An 18492-nucleotide genomic window follows, 5' to 3' on the forward strand; every position below is an offset into this window, starting at 1 on the left:
GATAGACATATGGAGAGCTGATTTACTATTATTTTAGCTGCTTTAGTGCTCAATCTACAGAACCCTTCCTTATAATTGTAGTATAATTTTCTCATATAAAAATAAAAATTATATATTTTAGATCTAATCTCCAAAAAATTATGAAATTTAATTTATTATTAAAGGTATGAATTATTTTTTATCGTTATTATGGATTCCATCAGTTTTATATTAAACTAATTGATGTTAGTGCATTGTACGAATTTTTTCATAATTTTAAAATATTTAATTAAAAATATTTTTAAAAAATAAATTCTTACTAAAAGAAAAAAAATATTTAAATTCCATTTATTTTATATAAAATATTTGTCATATTTTTTAGTATTTAAAATTAAAAAAAATAAGTAAATGAAAAATATTTTTTTAATTAAAAAAAATTAAGTCAATTTTTTCAAAAAGTGAGTTCCTCTTTTTAAAAAAAATTATTTTTTATTTTTTAAATTTTAATAATCTTATTAAAATATAAAAATATTTATACATATAAAATATAAATATATATATATCATTAATTTAATATTATAATCAAATAATAAAAATATTTTATTTTAAAAAATATTTTTATATAAATTATTTTTTATAAAATAAATAAAATCTTAATATATAAATAAGTTAATTTGTAAATAATAAGTGCTATGTTATAACATCAATGATAACTGTCACGTCACAGTTTTAAAAGATTTTTTTTGCTTTATATATAAATAAATAAATTACAATGTGATAAGGTGTAATGAAGCCAACAAGTTAATAAAATAAAATTAATTAACCTTAATTAATGTATAAAATTTTAATTTACTTTATGACATTGAAAAATGACTGACTAAATGAAAGAAATGTTTTTCTAATTAAAAATACTATTAATGAAATATATTAAGATTTTGAGCAAGTCACTAAGGTTAATAGATTATGTTTTGAAAATTATGAGTTACTATATTTTTACATCATCATTTTAATAAGAATTTTGAGGGTGACTTAAAATTGAAAAAGCCAAAAAAATTGCTAAATTTAGAATTCTTTTACATTAAACTTATATTTTATTAAAAATCGAATTAAGCAAATAGAAAATTTTTTATTTAAATAATTTATTTTAAAATTAAATCTAAATATCTTACTTGAAATTATTGCATCCAAACACAATAAATTGATTTCTTAAATATTTATATTATTTTATTCAAATTATTACTATTATTATTATTGAATGAAATATAAAAATTATGTTATTAAAATATGTTTTTATGCCATGAAAATATGGAGATGATTTTATTTGTTTTACATATTTTTTTTTAAGAATTAAAAGTTTAAAGTATTAATTATTATTTAAAAAAAAAAAGAAAAAGCAAAGATTTTCGTGAAAAACTTGTGAACATCAAATCTCCCCGTTCTCTCTCGTGAGTCGTGATCCCACGTAACAGCTTTGAAACTTTTATAGGTGTCTCATTGTCGCGTTTAAAGGGCGTCCAGCTCTCCACCTCCACGAACCTACCTGATCTTCATCTCTTCCTCTCTTCTTCTTCTCGTGCATTTCACGAGATTCACTTCCACTCTCTACTGCTCTCGCTTTCTTTTCATTTTTTTATTTCCACTCCTATACAAGGCAGCGCAACGCTCTCCTATGGCTGCTAGGAATTTGGAGAAGATGACATCAATTGATGCACAGCTCAGGCTATTGGCACCTCGGAAGGTTTCCGAGGATGACAAGTTAGTTGAGTATGATGCTCTGTTATTGGACCGATTTCTTGATATATTGCAGGATTTGCATGGAGCAGATATCAGAGAAACGGTATACATTTTTCTTTTTTCTTTTCCCTTTCTAGAAATGCTTGTCTGTGTGTTTTTGAAGTGATTGTTTTAGCGTTTACTTATTGTGTCTATGATGCCAATTATTCATTGACAAATATATTGCTTTCCTGTTTCATTTGAATTTGTAAAAGTATTGCTTTCAATTTTCCAGGTTATAAGATAGTATGCGAAATATTTTAGGTACCCTGTTCAATTTTCTATCTTTAGATGATAAAATGAGATTTAATTCAATCTTTTCACAGGTTTTTAAAGAAGATTCTTTCTCACTTTGATTTAATTGGCTTCACTTGTATCTTGCTGTATATGTACATTGATATTATTTTTGGCATATAAATGTGTTTTTCTTGAGCCAAATATCAAGCTCCTGACAATGGATTAGAGAGTGTGCTTAAGCTGCTTTTAGTAATGTGCTGGACTGAAGGAAAGCCTTCCATCCATCATAATATGCAAAATTAATCTTCTACTTTTACAAGTGACTGATTGAATTTTCAATTTTAAATGTTCTAGGTTCAAGATTGTTATGAACTTTCCGCTGAGTATGAAGGGAAGCGTGACCCTCAAAAGTTGGAGGAACTTGGGAAAGTGCTAACGAGTTTAGATCCTGGGGATTCAATTGTTGTTACTAAATCTTTTTCTCACATGCTTAACTTGGCCAACCTGGCTGAGGAAGTTCAAATCGCTTATAGGCGAAGGATTAAATTAAAGAAGGGAGATTTTGTTGATGAGAACTCAGCAACAACTGAATCAAATATTGAAGAGACCCTCAAGAGGCTTGTGGTGCAATTAAAGAAGTCCCCAGAAGAAGTTTTTGATGCTCTGAAGAACCAGACAGTTGATTTAGTCTTAACCGCACATCCCACTCAATCTGTTCGTAGATCTTTGCTTCAAAAGCATGCAAGGTTTGTACTCCACGTACCTAAATGATTAACACTTTGTAAGAGGATCATTGTGGAACTCACATTCTTGGACAATTTGTTACGGATATTTCTTGGTCTGACCCATCCCGCAATTTCACAATGCCTGGTGTATGCTATATCCACTGGTTGTTAGCCGAATATTCCAGTAGATAAGGGTAAGGGTTTCTTTCCTTGTATACTTGATGGTACTATTTGTTTTCCACATTTTCAGGATTCGGAACTGTTTGACTCAGTTGTATGCTAAGGACATTACTCCAGATGATAAGCAGGAACTTGATGAGGCCTTACAAAGGGAGGTATGGGGATGCCAATGCGATGCTTTCTTTATTTTTGTGTTTTTAATATAATTCTTAGCAGAAGGATAACAATAACAATAACCATGAAATATAAGTGGGGAGGTAATGAAGATAAATACAGCTAGATAGTGTCCTCGGCCACGAATCTAGCCATCTGCTTTATTCAAAGTAATCATTCTCTAATGTTATCACATTGTTTGTTGTCTCTCTATATTACATACAAGTAATTTGACTTTGATAAAATTGAATATATTAAATTTGTAAACCATGAAAATGTCTCCAATCATATCGAATATCAGCTAGAGACATCCCTTTAGAGGCCCCAGATGCAGAAATCCCCAGAGATGCCAAGAAAACGATTCTGTCCCACAGAAGTTGGAAATGCAAAGATTGATTCTTAGAAATCTGGGCATTATTTTCATTATAAATACTCCACATAATTGTAAACACTGTGTAATGAATAGTCTCTGTGCCTCCAAGGAAGCATGGCTGATGAACATTCTATTTGTGTTGAAAAAAATGGTATTTGAAAATTTGTATGTTTTGACATGCCATATGTTTAGGAACATTTTGAACACTTCTATCCCTCGTCGTATAAATTTTTCTAATTTCTGTTAAAGCACTGATTCTTAATCATTAAAATCAAGAAGACTAAACTTGAATTTCATCTCCATTATGGTAACTACCATCTGTCTCTCTCTCTCTCTCTCTCTCTCTCTCACACACACACACACACACACACACACATTGTGTGCATATGCACAAACAAAAGCACAACTGCATGTCAATGTTCAATCATATTTGCTTGCAACTTGTGAGTGCAAAATTGGAAGAAGGTGATGATTTGAAACTGTGAAAAAAGACAAAAAAAAAAAAACTCACATTTACGTATAGATGCTTTGCTTTTGGTGCTCTGGAATCTGCATAGACTTAAACATGTTTTTGAAACAGAAGATAATGAACTGCTAGGTTAAATTATGTCTAAAGAGCTCTGCTTGAGGTGCAACTATTCACATTTTTTGCAAAAAATTGTTTTAATTCCAGCAACAACATACATTTATAGTTATTTCATTTGTTTTTCTTAAGTTAGCCACATAGGATAATAGCGGCCGATCTCATGCCTTTTGATTTGATGCTGGTATTACATTTTGCAAAAAATGTTCCATTTCTGGTAACAGTATCATAGATGATCTCATTTTAACCACACAAGACAATGGACAGCAATGTCATTCTTTTTGCATGACACTGATAGTTTACTTGATCATTGTAGCTTGAAGATGAAATTATTTCTTGTTTGACGACTGAGTGTTGGACTTGTCTTAATTTTGATTAATGGAACGAACATTTTCAATGTGTGGAAATGCATCTCTTGCTCTTATGTGTGATACTTGCTTCTGAAAACTTTTCTTCTTCTTTCATTTATTAATAATCTGCGTATAAATATATTCTTGAGAATATAATTTCCATAACGGTGTGCAACATGATTTGCTCAAAAGCTATGCAAATGCGTTTCTTTCCTCTTATGCAGATCCAAGCTGCATTCCGCACAGATGAAATCCGAAGGACTCCTCCAACTCCTCAAGATGAGATGAGAGCTGGAATGAGCTACTTCCATGAGACAATTTGGAAGGGTGTCCCAAAATTCTTGCGCCGTGTCGACACAGCTTTGAAGAATCTTGGGATAAATGAACGTCTACCTTATAATGCTCCTCTCATCCAATTCTCTTCTTGGATGGGTGGTGATCGTGATGGTGTGTCTCTTTGTTACATTAAGCAGTTGCTTTCTAAACATATTTCTTGCACCCTCAATCGATAGTTGATATTCAAACTAAAAATATTATTGATTTGCTTCTGAAAATAGTTTGGACATGCCTACTATGACTTAGGAATGTATTTTTAAGACAAAATGACTTGGTATAATGAGAAGGCATCAAGAGAACATCAGAGTGATTCTAAAAGAGATTGATACAAACAAGATAGAGTGCATGGCACAAAAGGATTATGCATCTGATTTGTTGAGATGCAAACTTATTTCAGCTGTGAGAATATATGTGAGATTAGGTGAATAGGATTTCTTACTCAGAATTTCTAATAGAGATGTTATTTTTTTAATTTGTTACAAATGGAACGTCATAGTATGGAGGATTTATTCAGTCCCATGATGCACATAAAAACAGTGCATCTTCACTCATTGACATGTGTGATCCACCCATGATTAGCTTATCACCTCCACATGCTTGAGAGGAAGGTGCACTAAATAATTTCTCCAAGATGTGGAGAAGTCAGCTACTGTCAATTATGTTCTTGAGCTTTGTTCTATATTGCTTCCTTTCACAATATCGAATATAGGTGGAAGTTGTTGGATGCATGAGTTTTCTTGAATTTCCTTCTCTCATCCCCACTTCCGTGAGCACTGAGCAGCAATTTCTTTTTCACTATGGTATTTTGCTTTTTTAATATCAGCCTGTCTGATGGTGAATTGCAGGAAATCCTCGAGTAACTCCTGAAGTTACAAGGGATGTTTGCTTACTGGCTAGAATGATGGCTGCCAACTTATATTTCTCCCAAATAGAGGATCTTATGTTTGAGGTATCAAAATGATCATGTCAGATGTTTTTAGATTAAATCTTATGTTTGAGGTATCAAAATGATCATGTCAGATGTTTTTAGATTAAAATTATGGCACTCTTATTATTGCCAATCACCTCATCTATCATATGATTTTATTTGCAGTTGTCAATGTGGCGATGTAATGACGAACTTCGTGTTCATGCGGATGAACTTCATCGGTCTTCAAGGAAAGATGCAAAACACTACATAGGTATGTAATTGATTGGAATTTGGCATTTTGAAAATGTATGAAAACATCATTGTATCACAAGTTTATTCCCTATCCCCTCTGATTTTATGTTGAAAATTTTGTTTAGTTATGATGTCAAGAATGTCAAGTGCCAAAGTTACTATCACTTCTGAAAGATTGTATGCCTTCTTTAATAAATTGGGTGGAAAAACAAATTTCTTCAATGTGTTTCAAGTTGCTTACTCTATTGGATTTGCCTTTGTGGGGTTTATTATTAACATTTGAACTCTAATTATTTATTTGGGGCATTTTCAATGCATTGTGTACACAGAATTTTGGAAACAGATTCCTCCAAGTGAACCTTATCGTGTTATTCTCGGTGATGTGAGGGACAAACTTTATAATACACGTGAACGCTCTCGTCATTTATTAGTCAATGGTATTTCTGACATTCCTGAGGAAGCGACTTTTACTAATGTTGAGCAGGTCTCTTCTCTCTTTACTTTTTTTTTTTTATACCATTGAATTGTATCTAATTTTAAGTTATATGCATGTTGAAAATAAAACTAATAAATATCAGGAATGTGCATGGAAAATATGAAAAATCCTTTTCTCCATATGAGAAAAAGAAAAAATAACATATAGTAAACAATAGTTCTGAAAATGAGCCAGCTTTTATTTGGAATAAGTTGCAAATCACAAATACTGTATTTGATGCTTTTGTTTTGTGAAATGCAAAATATTATGAGACCAAATCAAGATACCAAAAGGAAGCACAGAAACATGGAATAACAAGTAAAGAATTTATATCATAATATTTTAGGAGCTAAAGGCAATTTCTTGTTGCTATCTTAGAACTTGAATTGATCAAGCTTCACTTCAATGCTGAGGATTTGATCAATAAAAGGTTGCAGAAGCATTGGAGCAATGCTGGAGATTTGGTTAATAGTTGATGGGTTACTGATAATATTATTGAAATTTGTAATAATGAATTTATAGGACTTAAAATGTTGCACTAGATTTCAGAAGTTCTGCTGGCATAAAATCTTTAATTTATTAATTGCCAGTGATATATGTCCAAGTTACTTTCTTTTACAATCAAATATATGGTGCATGGCTATCCTTTTATGCATTTATTGTTATAAGATGCATCTTCGCTTCTTCCCTTTTCCAAGGTAGTTCTGGTTACATGAAGCAGGGTCCAGGAAGGAAACTCCTGAATTGGTCTTATCTTAGCATGAAAGGCTCCCTAAGGCCTTCTTTTGTAATTAATTGTTCATAACTTGCTTGTTCAAGAATTTCATTTGAGCACAGGATAATGACACTATTGCTCATGGACTTTCTTTTGTTCCTATAGTTCTTGCAGCCTCTTGAACTCTGTTACAGATCACTCTGTGCTTGTGGTGATCGACCTATTGCAGATGGAAGCCTTCTTGATTTCCTACGGCAAGTTTCTACCTTTGGGCTTTCCCTTGTAAGACTTGATATCCGACAGGAATCTGACAGGCATACTGATGTTCTTGATGCTATTACAAATCATTTGGGGATTGGATCTTATCGAGAATGGTCTGAGGAATGCAGGCAGGAATGGCTCTTATCTGAGCTCAGAGGCAAGCGTCCCCTTTTTGGCCCTGATCTTCCTAAAACGGAAGAAATTGCTGATGTATTAGACACATTTCATGTCATTGCGGAACTTCCTCCAGACAACTTTGGTGCCTATATAATTTCAATGGCTACAGCGCCATCTGATGTACTTGCTGTTGAGCTTTTACAGCGTGAATGTCATGTCAAGCAGCCATTGAGGGTTGTTCCATTGTTTGAGAAGCTTGCTGATCTTGAAGCTGCTCCTGCTGCTGTTTCTCGTCTTTTCTCAATAGATTGGTATAGAAACCGGATCAATGGGAAGCAAGAAGTCATGATAGGGTACTCGGATTCTGGAAAGGATGCTGGGCGTCTCTCTGCTGCTTGGCAGCTATATAAATCTCAGGAAGAGCTTGTGAAGGTGGCAAAGCAGTTTGGGGTGAAGCTAACAATGTTCCATGGCCGAGGAGGGACAGTCGGAAGAGGAGGAGGGCCCACTCATCTTGCTATCTTATCTCAACCACCTGACACCATCCATGGATCACTTCGTGTGACAGTTCAAGGTGAAGTTATTGAACAGTCTTTTGGGGAAGAACACTTGTGTTTCAGAACACTCCAGCGTTTTACAGCAGCCACACTTGAACATGGAATGCATCCCCCTGTCTCACCAAAGCCAGAATGGCGTGCACTTATGGATGAGATGGCAATTATTGCCACCAAGGAATATCGTTCCATAGTCTTTCAAGAACCCCGTTTTGTGGAATACTTTCGCCTTGTAAGTATTCTACACAATCATTGTCGATTCGGTCTTCTGTGCTGTTTAATCTTATTGTGGCAGCAGAATTATTCATGTCTGGCAGCTATTAATACATTGTATTGTTCTTGTAGGAAGTAAGAATTATAAATGATGCTTAACATTTTCCATGGTTATAAAATCATAACTAAAACTGCCTACTTAAGAAAAAGGTATCTTATTAATTCTTGAATGACATCAAATCAATACTACTCAAATAATGTAATGCAAATGTTAAAAGTCTGAATTGTTTGAGCCAAGCCTTTTGTTTCATTGTTGGCAGTTAGTATGCTAATTGATATATCTCCTAAAATGTTTGAGACTAAAATGCTGCAGGCAACGCCAGAGTTGGAATATGGTCGGATGAACATTGGAAGTAGACCATCTAAAAGGAAGCCAAGTGGTGGGATTGAATCACTCCGAGCAATCCCTTGGATCTTTGCATGGACTCAGACAAGGTTTCATCTGCCTGTCTGGCTTGGCTTTGGGGCAGCATTTAAGCATGTCATTGAGAAGGATGTAAAGAATCTTCACATGCTTCAGGAAATGTACAATCAATGGCCTTTCTTTAGGGTCACAATTGACTTGGTTGAGATGGTGTTTGCCAAGGGTGATCCAGGAATTGCTGCGTTATATGACAAGCTTCTAGTATCCAAAGAATTGTGGCCTTTTGGACAGCGCTTGAGAGCGAACTGTGAAGAAACCAAGCGCCTTCTCCTACAGGTAATTCAAGAGATAAAGATGATTGTTTAAAATCTCTCACACTTCACCCTTGCTCACGTCACAACTGATCCAAGTGTTGGGGCACTTGAAGCATTAATGATAGCAACTCTTTCCTGGTGAAGGAAAGAATTAACAACACAGAATCACATATAACAAAATGCTTCTTTTAATATTTTTTTATTGACATGAATAAATTACTTATACATTCTGCTTTCCCTTTAGATCGCTGGTCATAAAGATCTTCTTGAAGGAGACCCATACCTGAAGCAAAGGCTTCGACTTCGTGATGCCTATATCACAACACTTAATGTCTGCCAAGCTTACACTTTGAAGCAGATTCGTGATCCTGACTACCATGTAACAGTAAGACCACACTTATCAAAAGAATACATGGAATCAAGCAAACCAGCTGCAGAGCTTGTCAAGCTTAACCCTACTAGCGAGTATGCTCCTGGTCTGGAAGATACCCTCATTTTGACCATGAAGGGTATTGCTGCTGGCATGCAAAACACTGGTTAAGATGTAGTAATGATGTTATTTCAGATTCCATCATACATATAAAATAGACTCCACTGAAAAATATGAGCTTTGTATTTATGGGATGCTTTGAGCAGCATCTAATAAATCCCTAAATTAGCTTAGCTCGCTGGATGTCTTATTCTTCTTTCTATTGGTTTTTTTTGCTTTTCAAGAAAAAGAAAGCCTTTAACATCAAAATACAAATGCTCCAAACTCTATCCTATATATATGTGTATATGGGTAATTGTATATGTAATTTTTTTAAAATACGATTTTATGTTAAATAAATTTAAAAAAATAAAAATTTTAAATTAATTAATAAAATATAAAATAAATTTTATATTATCATAATTTATTAACACTTATATAATTTTTTCTAAAAAAGAATGTACTAAATTAAAATTTAAATTTTTTTAATACAAATTATAGTTGATAAACAATTATAGTACATCTATAAGTTATAAGTTGACAGATTTTATTAATATCAGAGTTTTATTTATTTCATGAAAAATAATTTATATATATTTTCTATCAAAATACATTATGTTGTTTATTTATAATGTTAAATTAATAATAAATATTTATTTTATGTATGTATAAGTGTGTTCACATTTTAATAATATTATCAAAATTTAGAAAAAGAAAAATGATATTTGTCACGACCCAACCTATGGGCCGGACCGGCACTAGGACCTGGGCCAGCCTAAAGCCCCCGAGGCCCGTAGTAAGCCTTAACTGTTCATTTACCCAAATCTGAGGCCCATTGGGCCCAAATTCAAGAAACCAAACGGACAGAGTCCGGCCATAAAATGGACTTTCCAACGGGGAGTTTTTGACTCACCCGACCTGTAAACACAATAAATACTCAATTGGGGAGCTCAGCTCACCCTCCACATACTCATCAACATAAAATAAATGGGAGCTCAGCTCCCTCATCCAATCCATCAAACATACATAACATATTTAAGTTTACAGGTCCAACATGATAAAAATATTACAGACCAAATTCAAATAAATACTGCTAACACATGCGGAAATTCTAGGAGTAATTAAAATTACACAAACATGGATAAACAACCTGCGAAGGATAAAAGCGAGTTAACCTAACAAAATATCCTCCTGTGGCCTGTAAAAATTTTTGAACAGGAGTGAGCGTTCGACTCAGAGAGTAAAATATCAATCTTAACTATAATCTCTATAACTATCTGAAACTAATGCAACCTGTAGAGTGAAATGCAACATTAACATCATATTCACATCATAGCATCAAAAGGTAATTTGGAGCACTCACACACTGTAACATCATTCATAGTATATGGGAGCCGATCCTATACGACTCTCTTAAATCCAATCTGTGCCGTGAAGAACTCATTTCGGACTTCCACTTAAATACCAAATCGGGTCCCATGAAGAACTCAAGCCGTGTCTACCCCAAGGACCGGTCCCAATGAAGAACTCTGCCGTGTCTACCCGTCCTATCCATAGTCCACACCACATCACACGCACGCCAACGCACGCACACTGCTCCAAATTACCACAACAACACTCATGGCACATTAACAATTATCAATGCAACATAATTCGTGCCTAGAGTTTAACTACATAAATATATGCATATAAGTGATGCATGGGCATGCTGAACATATAATAATATCGAAAGTACAATTAAAATTAATATTTTACTCACAAACTAGACGACAAATTACCGTGGACGGCGGAGGAAGAAGGTCATTCTCACCGACAATTATATTACAATTATTTAATACTGATCGACTCAATACAAACAAAGAAAAGATCAAGTACGTCCTAAGTCGTGCCGAAAATCCGGCAGAGTCTCCCCTATACCTAGGACCTACCCAACCTGAAAAAGGGCTAAAAACGCACTTCTATATTCACAATCCATATATCAACAGTTCAATCATATCACACAGCCCCTCCTGGGCCCATCAAATCAATCATCCATCACAATACGAAAAATTTCAATTTAGTCCTTATTATTGATCATTTTTGCAAAAACTGCCCAAACAAGCTCTAAAAATTATAAAACTTTGCCCCACGGTCCTTAGCAATATTACTAAGCTATTGCAAAAAGAATCGTAATTTTCTAAGCTACCACGAATATTTTATGGATTTTTAATCCTATTTAAGCACTAGAAAATTACGAAAAAGCAAGGTTCGGGTTTACCTTTGCCGATTCCGACTTCGGGAACGCGCTCGGGACGTCTGACAATGGGGGGCTAGCCAAAACCTCGGTCCAATTCGGAGACTTTTCCAGAACGTCCGTTCGCCCAAATTTGCGCACCGGTCAATCGCCGAATTTCCGAATCGAGGATACCTACACGAAGCCCATAACACGGGGTTAGTACATAAATTTTTCAGAATTTTCTAAGCTCATTTAATGCTCGAAATTACATCTGCAGTTCCGTGGGACCCACCAAAAACGTTGTCGGAAAATTTTGAAATTAATATCCCGCAAGCTCTCGTCTAGTGGAGCGTGCTGGTACCCTCGATTTCTCGTGTGATTCACGGTTTTCGAGAAATCTAGCCAAAAAGTCGAAATGGCGAAAATCTTCCCGAGCAAAAATCGGACAATCCGCTCGATGGATTTCGGCGTTCTTGGTGTCTATGGAAAGCTCGCCGAGTAGATGATTTTAGACACAAGACCCGGTCCAATCGGTGGCGGATCGGCCGGATTTGGCCGAGAAATCGGAGCGACGCGCAGGGAGAGGAGGAGAGAGAAAAGAAAGAGGAAAGAGAGAGACGCGGAGAAGAAAAAGGAAAGGGAGCCGGTTCGATTCGACCGGTCCGATCCGTCCGGTTCGATTCGGCCGTTCGATTCGAAATACAAAATTTTGAATTTTTACTCGCCTCGGACCAAAACGAGGTCCAAAATTCAAAAATTTGAGAAAATTCGGAAAAATACGTAGACTCCAAATATATTTTTAGTTTTGCCACGTGGTCTTTAAATTAAATTATAAAAATCATCCAAGATTATATTAACGGAAAATCGAACCCGATTTTTAAAATCCCAAAAATCTCAAAAAAATTCCTAAAATTTAAATAAAATTTAAATATCAAAAATACTCATAATTAATAAAATTTTGGGGTGTTACATTCTTCCCCCCTTACAGAAAATTCGTCCTCGAATTTTTACACAAGGCAGAATAAAGTACATGATTATACATTGAACAAATAAGAGTACTTGCTACGCATGTCCCGTTCTGACTCCCAGGTGCACTCTTCCACTGACTGACTCCTCCACAAAACCTTAACCATAGGGATCTGTTTAGATCTCAGCTGTCTCACTTGGTAGTCCACTATGGCTCAGTCGCTCCTCAAATGTCAAATTTTCCTTTAGTTCTATCACATCCATTGCGAAGACATGAGAAGGATCGGGAATGTATTTCCTGAGCATGGAGATGTGAAACACGGGATGAACGTGAGAGAGGTTGGGTGGTAGCTCCAACCGGTAGGCAACTGCTCCAACTCTATCAGTAACCTCAAAAGGTCCGATATACCGAGGTGCCAACTTGCCTTTCTTTCCAAACCTCATGACTCCCTTCATTGGAGAAACCTTCAGGAATACATAGTCGCCCACTGCAAACTCCACATCCTCCGTCTGGGTCCGCATAACTCTTCTGCTTCATCGAAAGCCGCCCTCGCCGTTCCACGATTAAAGGAACTACCTCTGAAGTGTACTGCACTAGGTCTACATCATGCACTTTCGCTTCCCCCATTTCTGTCCAACATAGAGTAGACCTCCACTTTCTTCCATATAGTACCTCATAGGGTGCCATCCCTATGCTGGAGTGATAACTGTTGTTGTAGGCAAACTCCACTAAAGCTAGCTGCTCATCCCATTGACCTCCAAAATCCAAGACACTCATGCGAAGCATGTCTTCCAGTGTTTGGATTGTCCTTTCGGACTGTCCGTCTGTTTGAGGGTGGAAAGCTGTACTGAAGTTCAATTGTGTGCCAAGTGCCTCCTGCAACTTTCTCCAAAATCGAGAAGTGAACTGGGGCCCTCTGTCAGATATTATGGAAGCCGGAACTCCATGCAATCTGACTATTTCTCGAATGTAGAGCGGGCATCTTGTGCCACGAGTAGGTAATCTTCTGAGTAAAGTGGTGATTTGGTCAAGCGGTCCACAATTACCCATATCGAATCATATCCTCGCGTGGTACGAGGCAACCGATCACAAAATCCATAGTGATCATTTCCCACTTCCATTCGGGATAGGGAGCTCTTGCGGCTTCACGACGGTCTCTGGTGTTCAAACTTCACCTTCTGACAAGTCAAGCACTTGGACACAAAGTCTGCTATGTCTCTCTTCATGCCATTCCACCAGTAGCTATCTTTCACATCATGGTACATCTTGGTGGAACCTGGGTGGATACTGTACAGTGTGTAGTGTGCCTCTTGCATGATTTCATTCCTGAGATTGTCCACATCGGGCACACATATTCTAGAACCTTGCACTAGGGCGCCATCATTGGCAAATCCAAACTCACCACCATCACCCTGCTGTACTCTTTCTATGATCTTCATCAATTGTTGGTCTCTGTTTGAAACTCTAACTCTGTCCCTCAAGTCCGCCTCACCGAAAAGTGAGCTAACGATACCCCTCATCAGCGGATCTAGGATTAAACCTTGATCCATCAACTCATGTACCTCCTGAATCGGTGGTCTCTTCTCTCAAATGTGCGCAAAGCGCTGGAAGATTTTCTGCTCAAAGCATCTGCTACAACATTGGCCTTCCCAGGGTGGTACTGGATGGTGCAATCATAGTCTTTCAGAAGCTCCATCCATCTCCTCTGTCTCAAGTTTAAATCCCTCTGTTGGAAGATGTACTTCAAACTCTTGTGGTCGGTGTATATCTCGCACACTTCACCATACAGGTAGTGTCTCCAGTTTTTAGTGCAAAGACTACACCGCCATTTCCAAATCATGGGTGGGGTAGTTACTGCTCATGCCTCTTCAGTGCCTTGAAGCATAAGCCACTACCTTTCCATTCGCATCAAAACACACCCTAGGCCAACTCTGGGCGTCACAATACGGTGTATCCTTCACCACTCACGGGTAGTGTCAACACGAGGCGATAGTTAGACACTCCTTGAGCCTCTGGAAACTCACCTCACGATCATCTGTCCAAATGAATGGAACATTCTTCTGGTCAACTTAGTTAGGGGCGCTATCACGGAGAAATCTTGCACAAATCGCTGTAGTAGCTACTAAACCCAGAAAACTTCGCACCTCGGTGGTATTTGTAGGCCTAAGCCAATCGATTCTGACTTCAATTTTCTTGGGATCCACTTGAATACCGTCACTAGAAACCACGTGTCCCAAGAATGAGATGCTTTCTAGCCAAAATTCACATTTTGAAAATTTGGCGTATAGCTGGTGCTCCCTCAAGGTTTGCAACACCATCCTCAAGTGCCACACGTGTTCTTCCTCGGTCCGAGTATATGCGAATGTCATCTATGAATACGATGACAAAGCGGTCCAAAATGACTTGAACACCACTGTTCATCAAGTCCATGAAGGCTGCTGGTGCATTAGTGAGTCCAAAAGACATCACCAAGGACTCATAATGACCATATCTTGTCCTGAAAGCCGTTTTGGACACGTCCTCATTCCTGATTCTCAATTGATGGTAGCCTGACCGCAGGTCTATCTTGGAAAAGAATCTAGCTCCTTGGAGCTGATCAAACAAATCATCGATCAGGAAGTGGATACTTATTCTTCACGATCACCTTGTTCGGTATGCGTAGTCAATACACAACCTCAATGACCCATCCTTCTTTCTCACGAATAGAGCAGAGCACCCGGGGTGAAGTGCTCGGACGTATGAAACCCTTGTCCAAAAGCTCCCTGTAGTTGCTCCTTGACTCTTTCGATTCTGTGGTGCCATCTGTAAGGTGGCATTGAAATGGGGTTTGTACGACACAACATCGATGCAAAACTCTATCTCCCTTCTGGTGGCAACCACAGAAGCTCCTGCAGGAAGACATCCATATATTCTCGACAACAGAACATTTTCCTTGCTGACACCTTCCACAGAGGTATCTCTCACCAATGCCAAATACCCTTGGCATCCACGCCTCAACATTTTCCTAGCACTAATTGCCGACACCAAGTTATATGGAGCCACGCTCCTGTCACCATCAAAGCTAAACTCTTCCACACCAGGTATGTGGAAGTACACCTTTTTGTTCCTGCAGTCTAAGGTGGCGTAATGAGTTGCCAACCAATCCATCCCCAAGATTACATCAAAATCCATTACTGGTAAAGGAACCAAGTCTGCTGGGAGGATCTTTCCATCCACTACTACTGGGCTACCCGGAAATACCATGTCTACTTCTATGTTGTCACTAAGTGGGGTAGCTACTGACAAAGGGCACTCTAAAGTTGTAGGGTTTCTACCCAATCTCATGGCAAACACAGGGGAGACAAATGAGTGCGTAGCACCCGGATCTATTAAAACACGAGCCTCATAAGAACAGACCAGAAGAATACCTGCCACAACTGCATTTGAAGCCTGAGCATCCTGGTGGGTCAGGGTGAAAACCCGAGCTTGACCCCTACCCTGAGTGGCAGAACCCTGATACTGACTTCTACCTCCTGATCTGCCTCCAAATCCACGTCCCCCTTGTCCTCGGCCCTGCTGTATCGATCATCGCCATGTTGGAAGCACCGGATACAATGGCGAGGAACATTTGCAATGAACCTTGTGACCCCATCGTGGCTCAGCAAAACGGCGATCTCTAGCAAAGTGGCCCGGTTGGCCACACACACAAGCATACTCGACCCCATCAAACAAGGTCTGAATGTCCTCTTCCACATCAGTGCACACGGTGCCAAAGAGATCTGAACGAGCAGGCGCCTTGCCTGAATCTGTTACCCTTCTTTGGATCCGTACCCTGGTCTGAACCCTCGGGATTTGTGTCTAAAACCACTCCTCTTATTTCTGCTTCTTCCTCTGTAAGTAGTTTGACCACCACTGTCTGTAGTAGCCATGGGTGGGACACCTGAGGAACCCTCTGCTTTGTTCTTCTTTGCTCTTCCGCTGTCATCCACAGCGTAACTGATCTCTATCTGTCTGGCTCGGTCAACCACCACATCAAAAGACTGATCAGACATCATGGCCAGGTTCGCATACCTCCTGTCAAGCCCCTTTAGGAATCTTTTCACCTTCATCTTTTACAGTAGCTCTGCTTTGTAGGGGCATATCTGCTCAATTCGAATGCAGAGCATATTCATCTGCTGCACTGCCGTTCTGTCTTAAGGCCTCAAAGGCCCACTGTTTCTGATCTCTGAAGCTTTCTGGCACGAACCGATTGATGAAAAGTTCCACAAACTGAGCCCATGTCAAACCCTCCATCCGAGGTAACACGTAGTCATTCATCCATTGTCTAGGCATGGGCCCCATGACGTGCTGCATACACTCTATCAGTCTTCTATCGATCAATCGTAATTACATTCCTACCTGTCTGCAGGAATCCAAAAACCGATATGCATCGTCTGACACATCATAGGTACCAGGCACCAACTTCTTGAAGTTGATGATCTGTTTGTAAGATTCCTCTCTTGGTGCGGTGGACTGCTGCTGCTGTGGAGGATGGACCATATACTGAGCCATCATGTCGATGGTTCTCTGCAGACCAGCTAGAGTAGCTGCCATGGGGTCCATGGGACCCTGTGCCATAAAGGATTCTGTCTTGGGGTTGTTGCTCCTCTACTTGGCGACTCTAGGCCTCCTACCCGCCTCCTCGGGCGGCGCCTCATCTGTCTGGACACCTCGTCGAGCACATGGATTACAGTGCGATGGCGGCTCTCACCTTCTACGCATTTTCTGAAATTCAAGACATTAGCCCACAACATTCAAAACTGCACATTATACAGCTCTATAGACTCATATTTATACATAACATATGGAGCAGAAACTAGAAGCAAAGATGACAATGCAAGACGAATGTGGACCCTATATTTCCGCATGTGACTCCTATTAGACTCTTCCCAACACTTTAGACAACATTCCCTAAGAATCTGGAGCCTAAGCTCTGATACCACATTTGTCACGACCCAACCTATGGGCCGGACCGGCACTAGGACCTGGGCCAGCCTAAAGCCCCCGAGGCCCGTAGTAAGCCTTAAGCTGTTCATTTACCCAAATCGAGGCCCATTGGGCCCAAATTCAGAAACCAAGCGGACAGTCCGCCATAAAATGGACTTTCCAACGGGGAGTTTTGACTCACCCGACCTGTAAACACAATAAATACTCAATTGGGGAGCTCAGCTCACCCTCCACATACTCATCAACATAAAATAAATGGGAGCTCAGCTCCCTCATCCAATCCATCAAACATACATAACATATTTAAGTTTACAGGTCCAACATGATAAAAATATTACTGACCATATTCAAATAAATCACGCTAACACATGCGGAAATTCTAGGAGTAATTAAAATTACACAAACATGGATAAACAACTGCGAAGGATAAAAGCGAGTTAACCTGAACAAAATATCCTCCCGTGGCTGTAAAAATTTTTGAGCAGGAGTGAGCGTTCGACTCGAGAGAGTAAAATATCAATCTTAACTATAATCTCTATAACTATCTCAAACTAATGCAACTTTGTAGAGTGAAATGCAACATTAACATCATATTCACATCATAGCATCAAAAGGTAATTTGGAGCACTCACACACCTGTAACATCATTCATAGTATATGGGAGTGATCCCCTATCTGACTCTCTTAAATCAATCTGGTGCGAAGAACTCATTTCGGACTTCCACTTAAATACCAAATCGGGGTCCCAGTGAAGAACTCAAGCGTGTCTACCCAGAAGGACCGGTCCCAGTGAAGAACTCAAGCGTGTCTGCCGTCCTATCCATAGTCCACACCACATCACACATGCGCCAACGCACGCACGCTGCTGCTCCAAATTACCACAACAACACTCATGGCACATTATGATTATCAATGCAACATAATTCGTGCCTAGAGTTTAACTACATAAATA

General features: G+C 38.3%; 1 protein-coding gene across 1 annotated transcript; it reads left to right on the top strand.

Annotated features, from left to right (window-relative positions):
- Nucleotides 1–1447: 1447 nt before the first annotated feature.
- On the top strand, nt 1448–9587 carry LOC110654250 (phosphoenolpyruvate carboxylase 2). The gene is made up of 10 exons (XM_021810176.2): nt 1448–1816; nt 2344–2735; nt 2965–3049; nt 4578–4800; nt 5535–5638; nt 5783–5870; nt 6181–6335; nt 7207–8205; nt 8560–8946; nt 9169–9587. Exons 1-10 carry the CDS (start codon nt 1649–1651, stop codon nt 9463–9465), a joined length of 2898 nt encoding a protein of 965 aa, XP_021665868.2. The 5' UTR covers nt 1448–1648; the 3' UTR covers nt 9466–9587.
- Nucleotides 9588–18492: the final 8905 nt, after the last annotated feature.

Source organism: Hevea brasiliensis, chromosome 16 (assembly GCF_030052815.1).
Source record: "Hevea brasiliensis isolate MT/VB/25A 57/8 chromosome 16, ASM3005281v1, whole genome shotgun sequence".
Lineage (NCBI taxonomy): Eukaryota > Viridiplantae > Streptophyta > Magnoliopsida > Malpighiales > Euphorbiaceae > Hevea > Hevea brasiliensis.

Excerpts from the sequence above, each read along its gene's own strand:
- LOC110654250 (XM_021810176.2), top strand. The coding sequence starts at position 1,649 with ATGGCTGCTAGGAATTTGGAGAAGATGACATCAATTGATGCACAGCTC. Across the intron at positions 4,801-5,534 it reads GATGGGTGGTGATCGTGATG|GAAATCCTCGAGTAACTCCT; the intron begins GTGTGTCTCTTT and ends GGTGAATTGCAG. Across the intron at positions 8,947-9,168 it reads CCAAGCGCCTTCTCCTACAG|ATCGCTGGTCATAAAGATCT; the intron begins GTAATTCAAGAG and ends CTTTCCCTTTAG.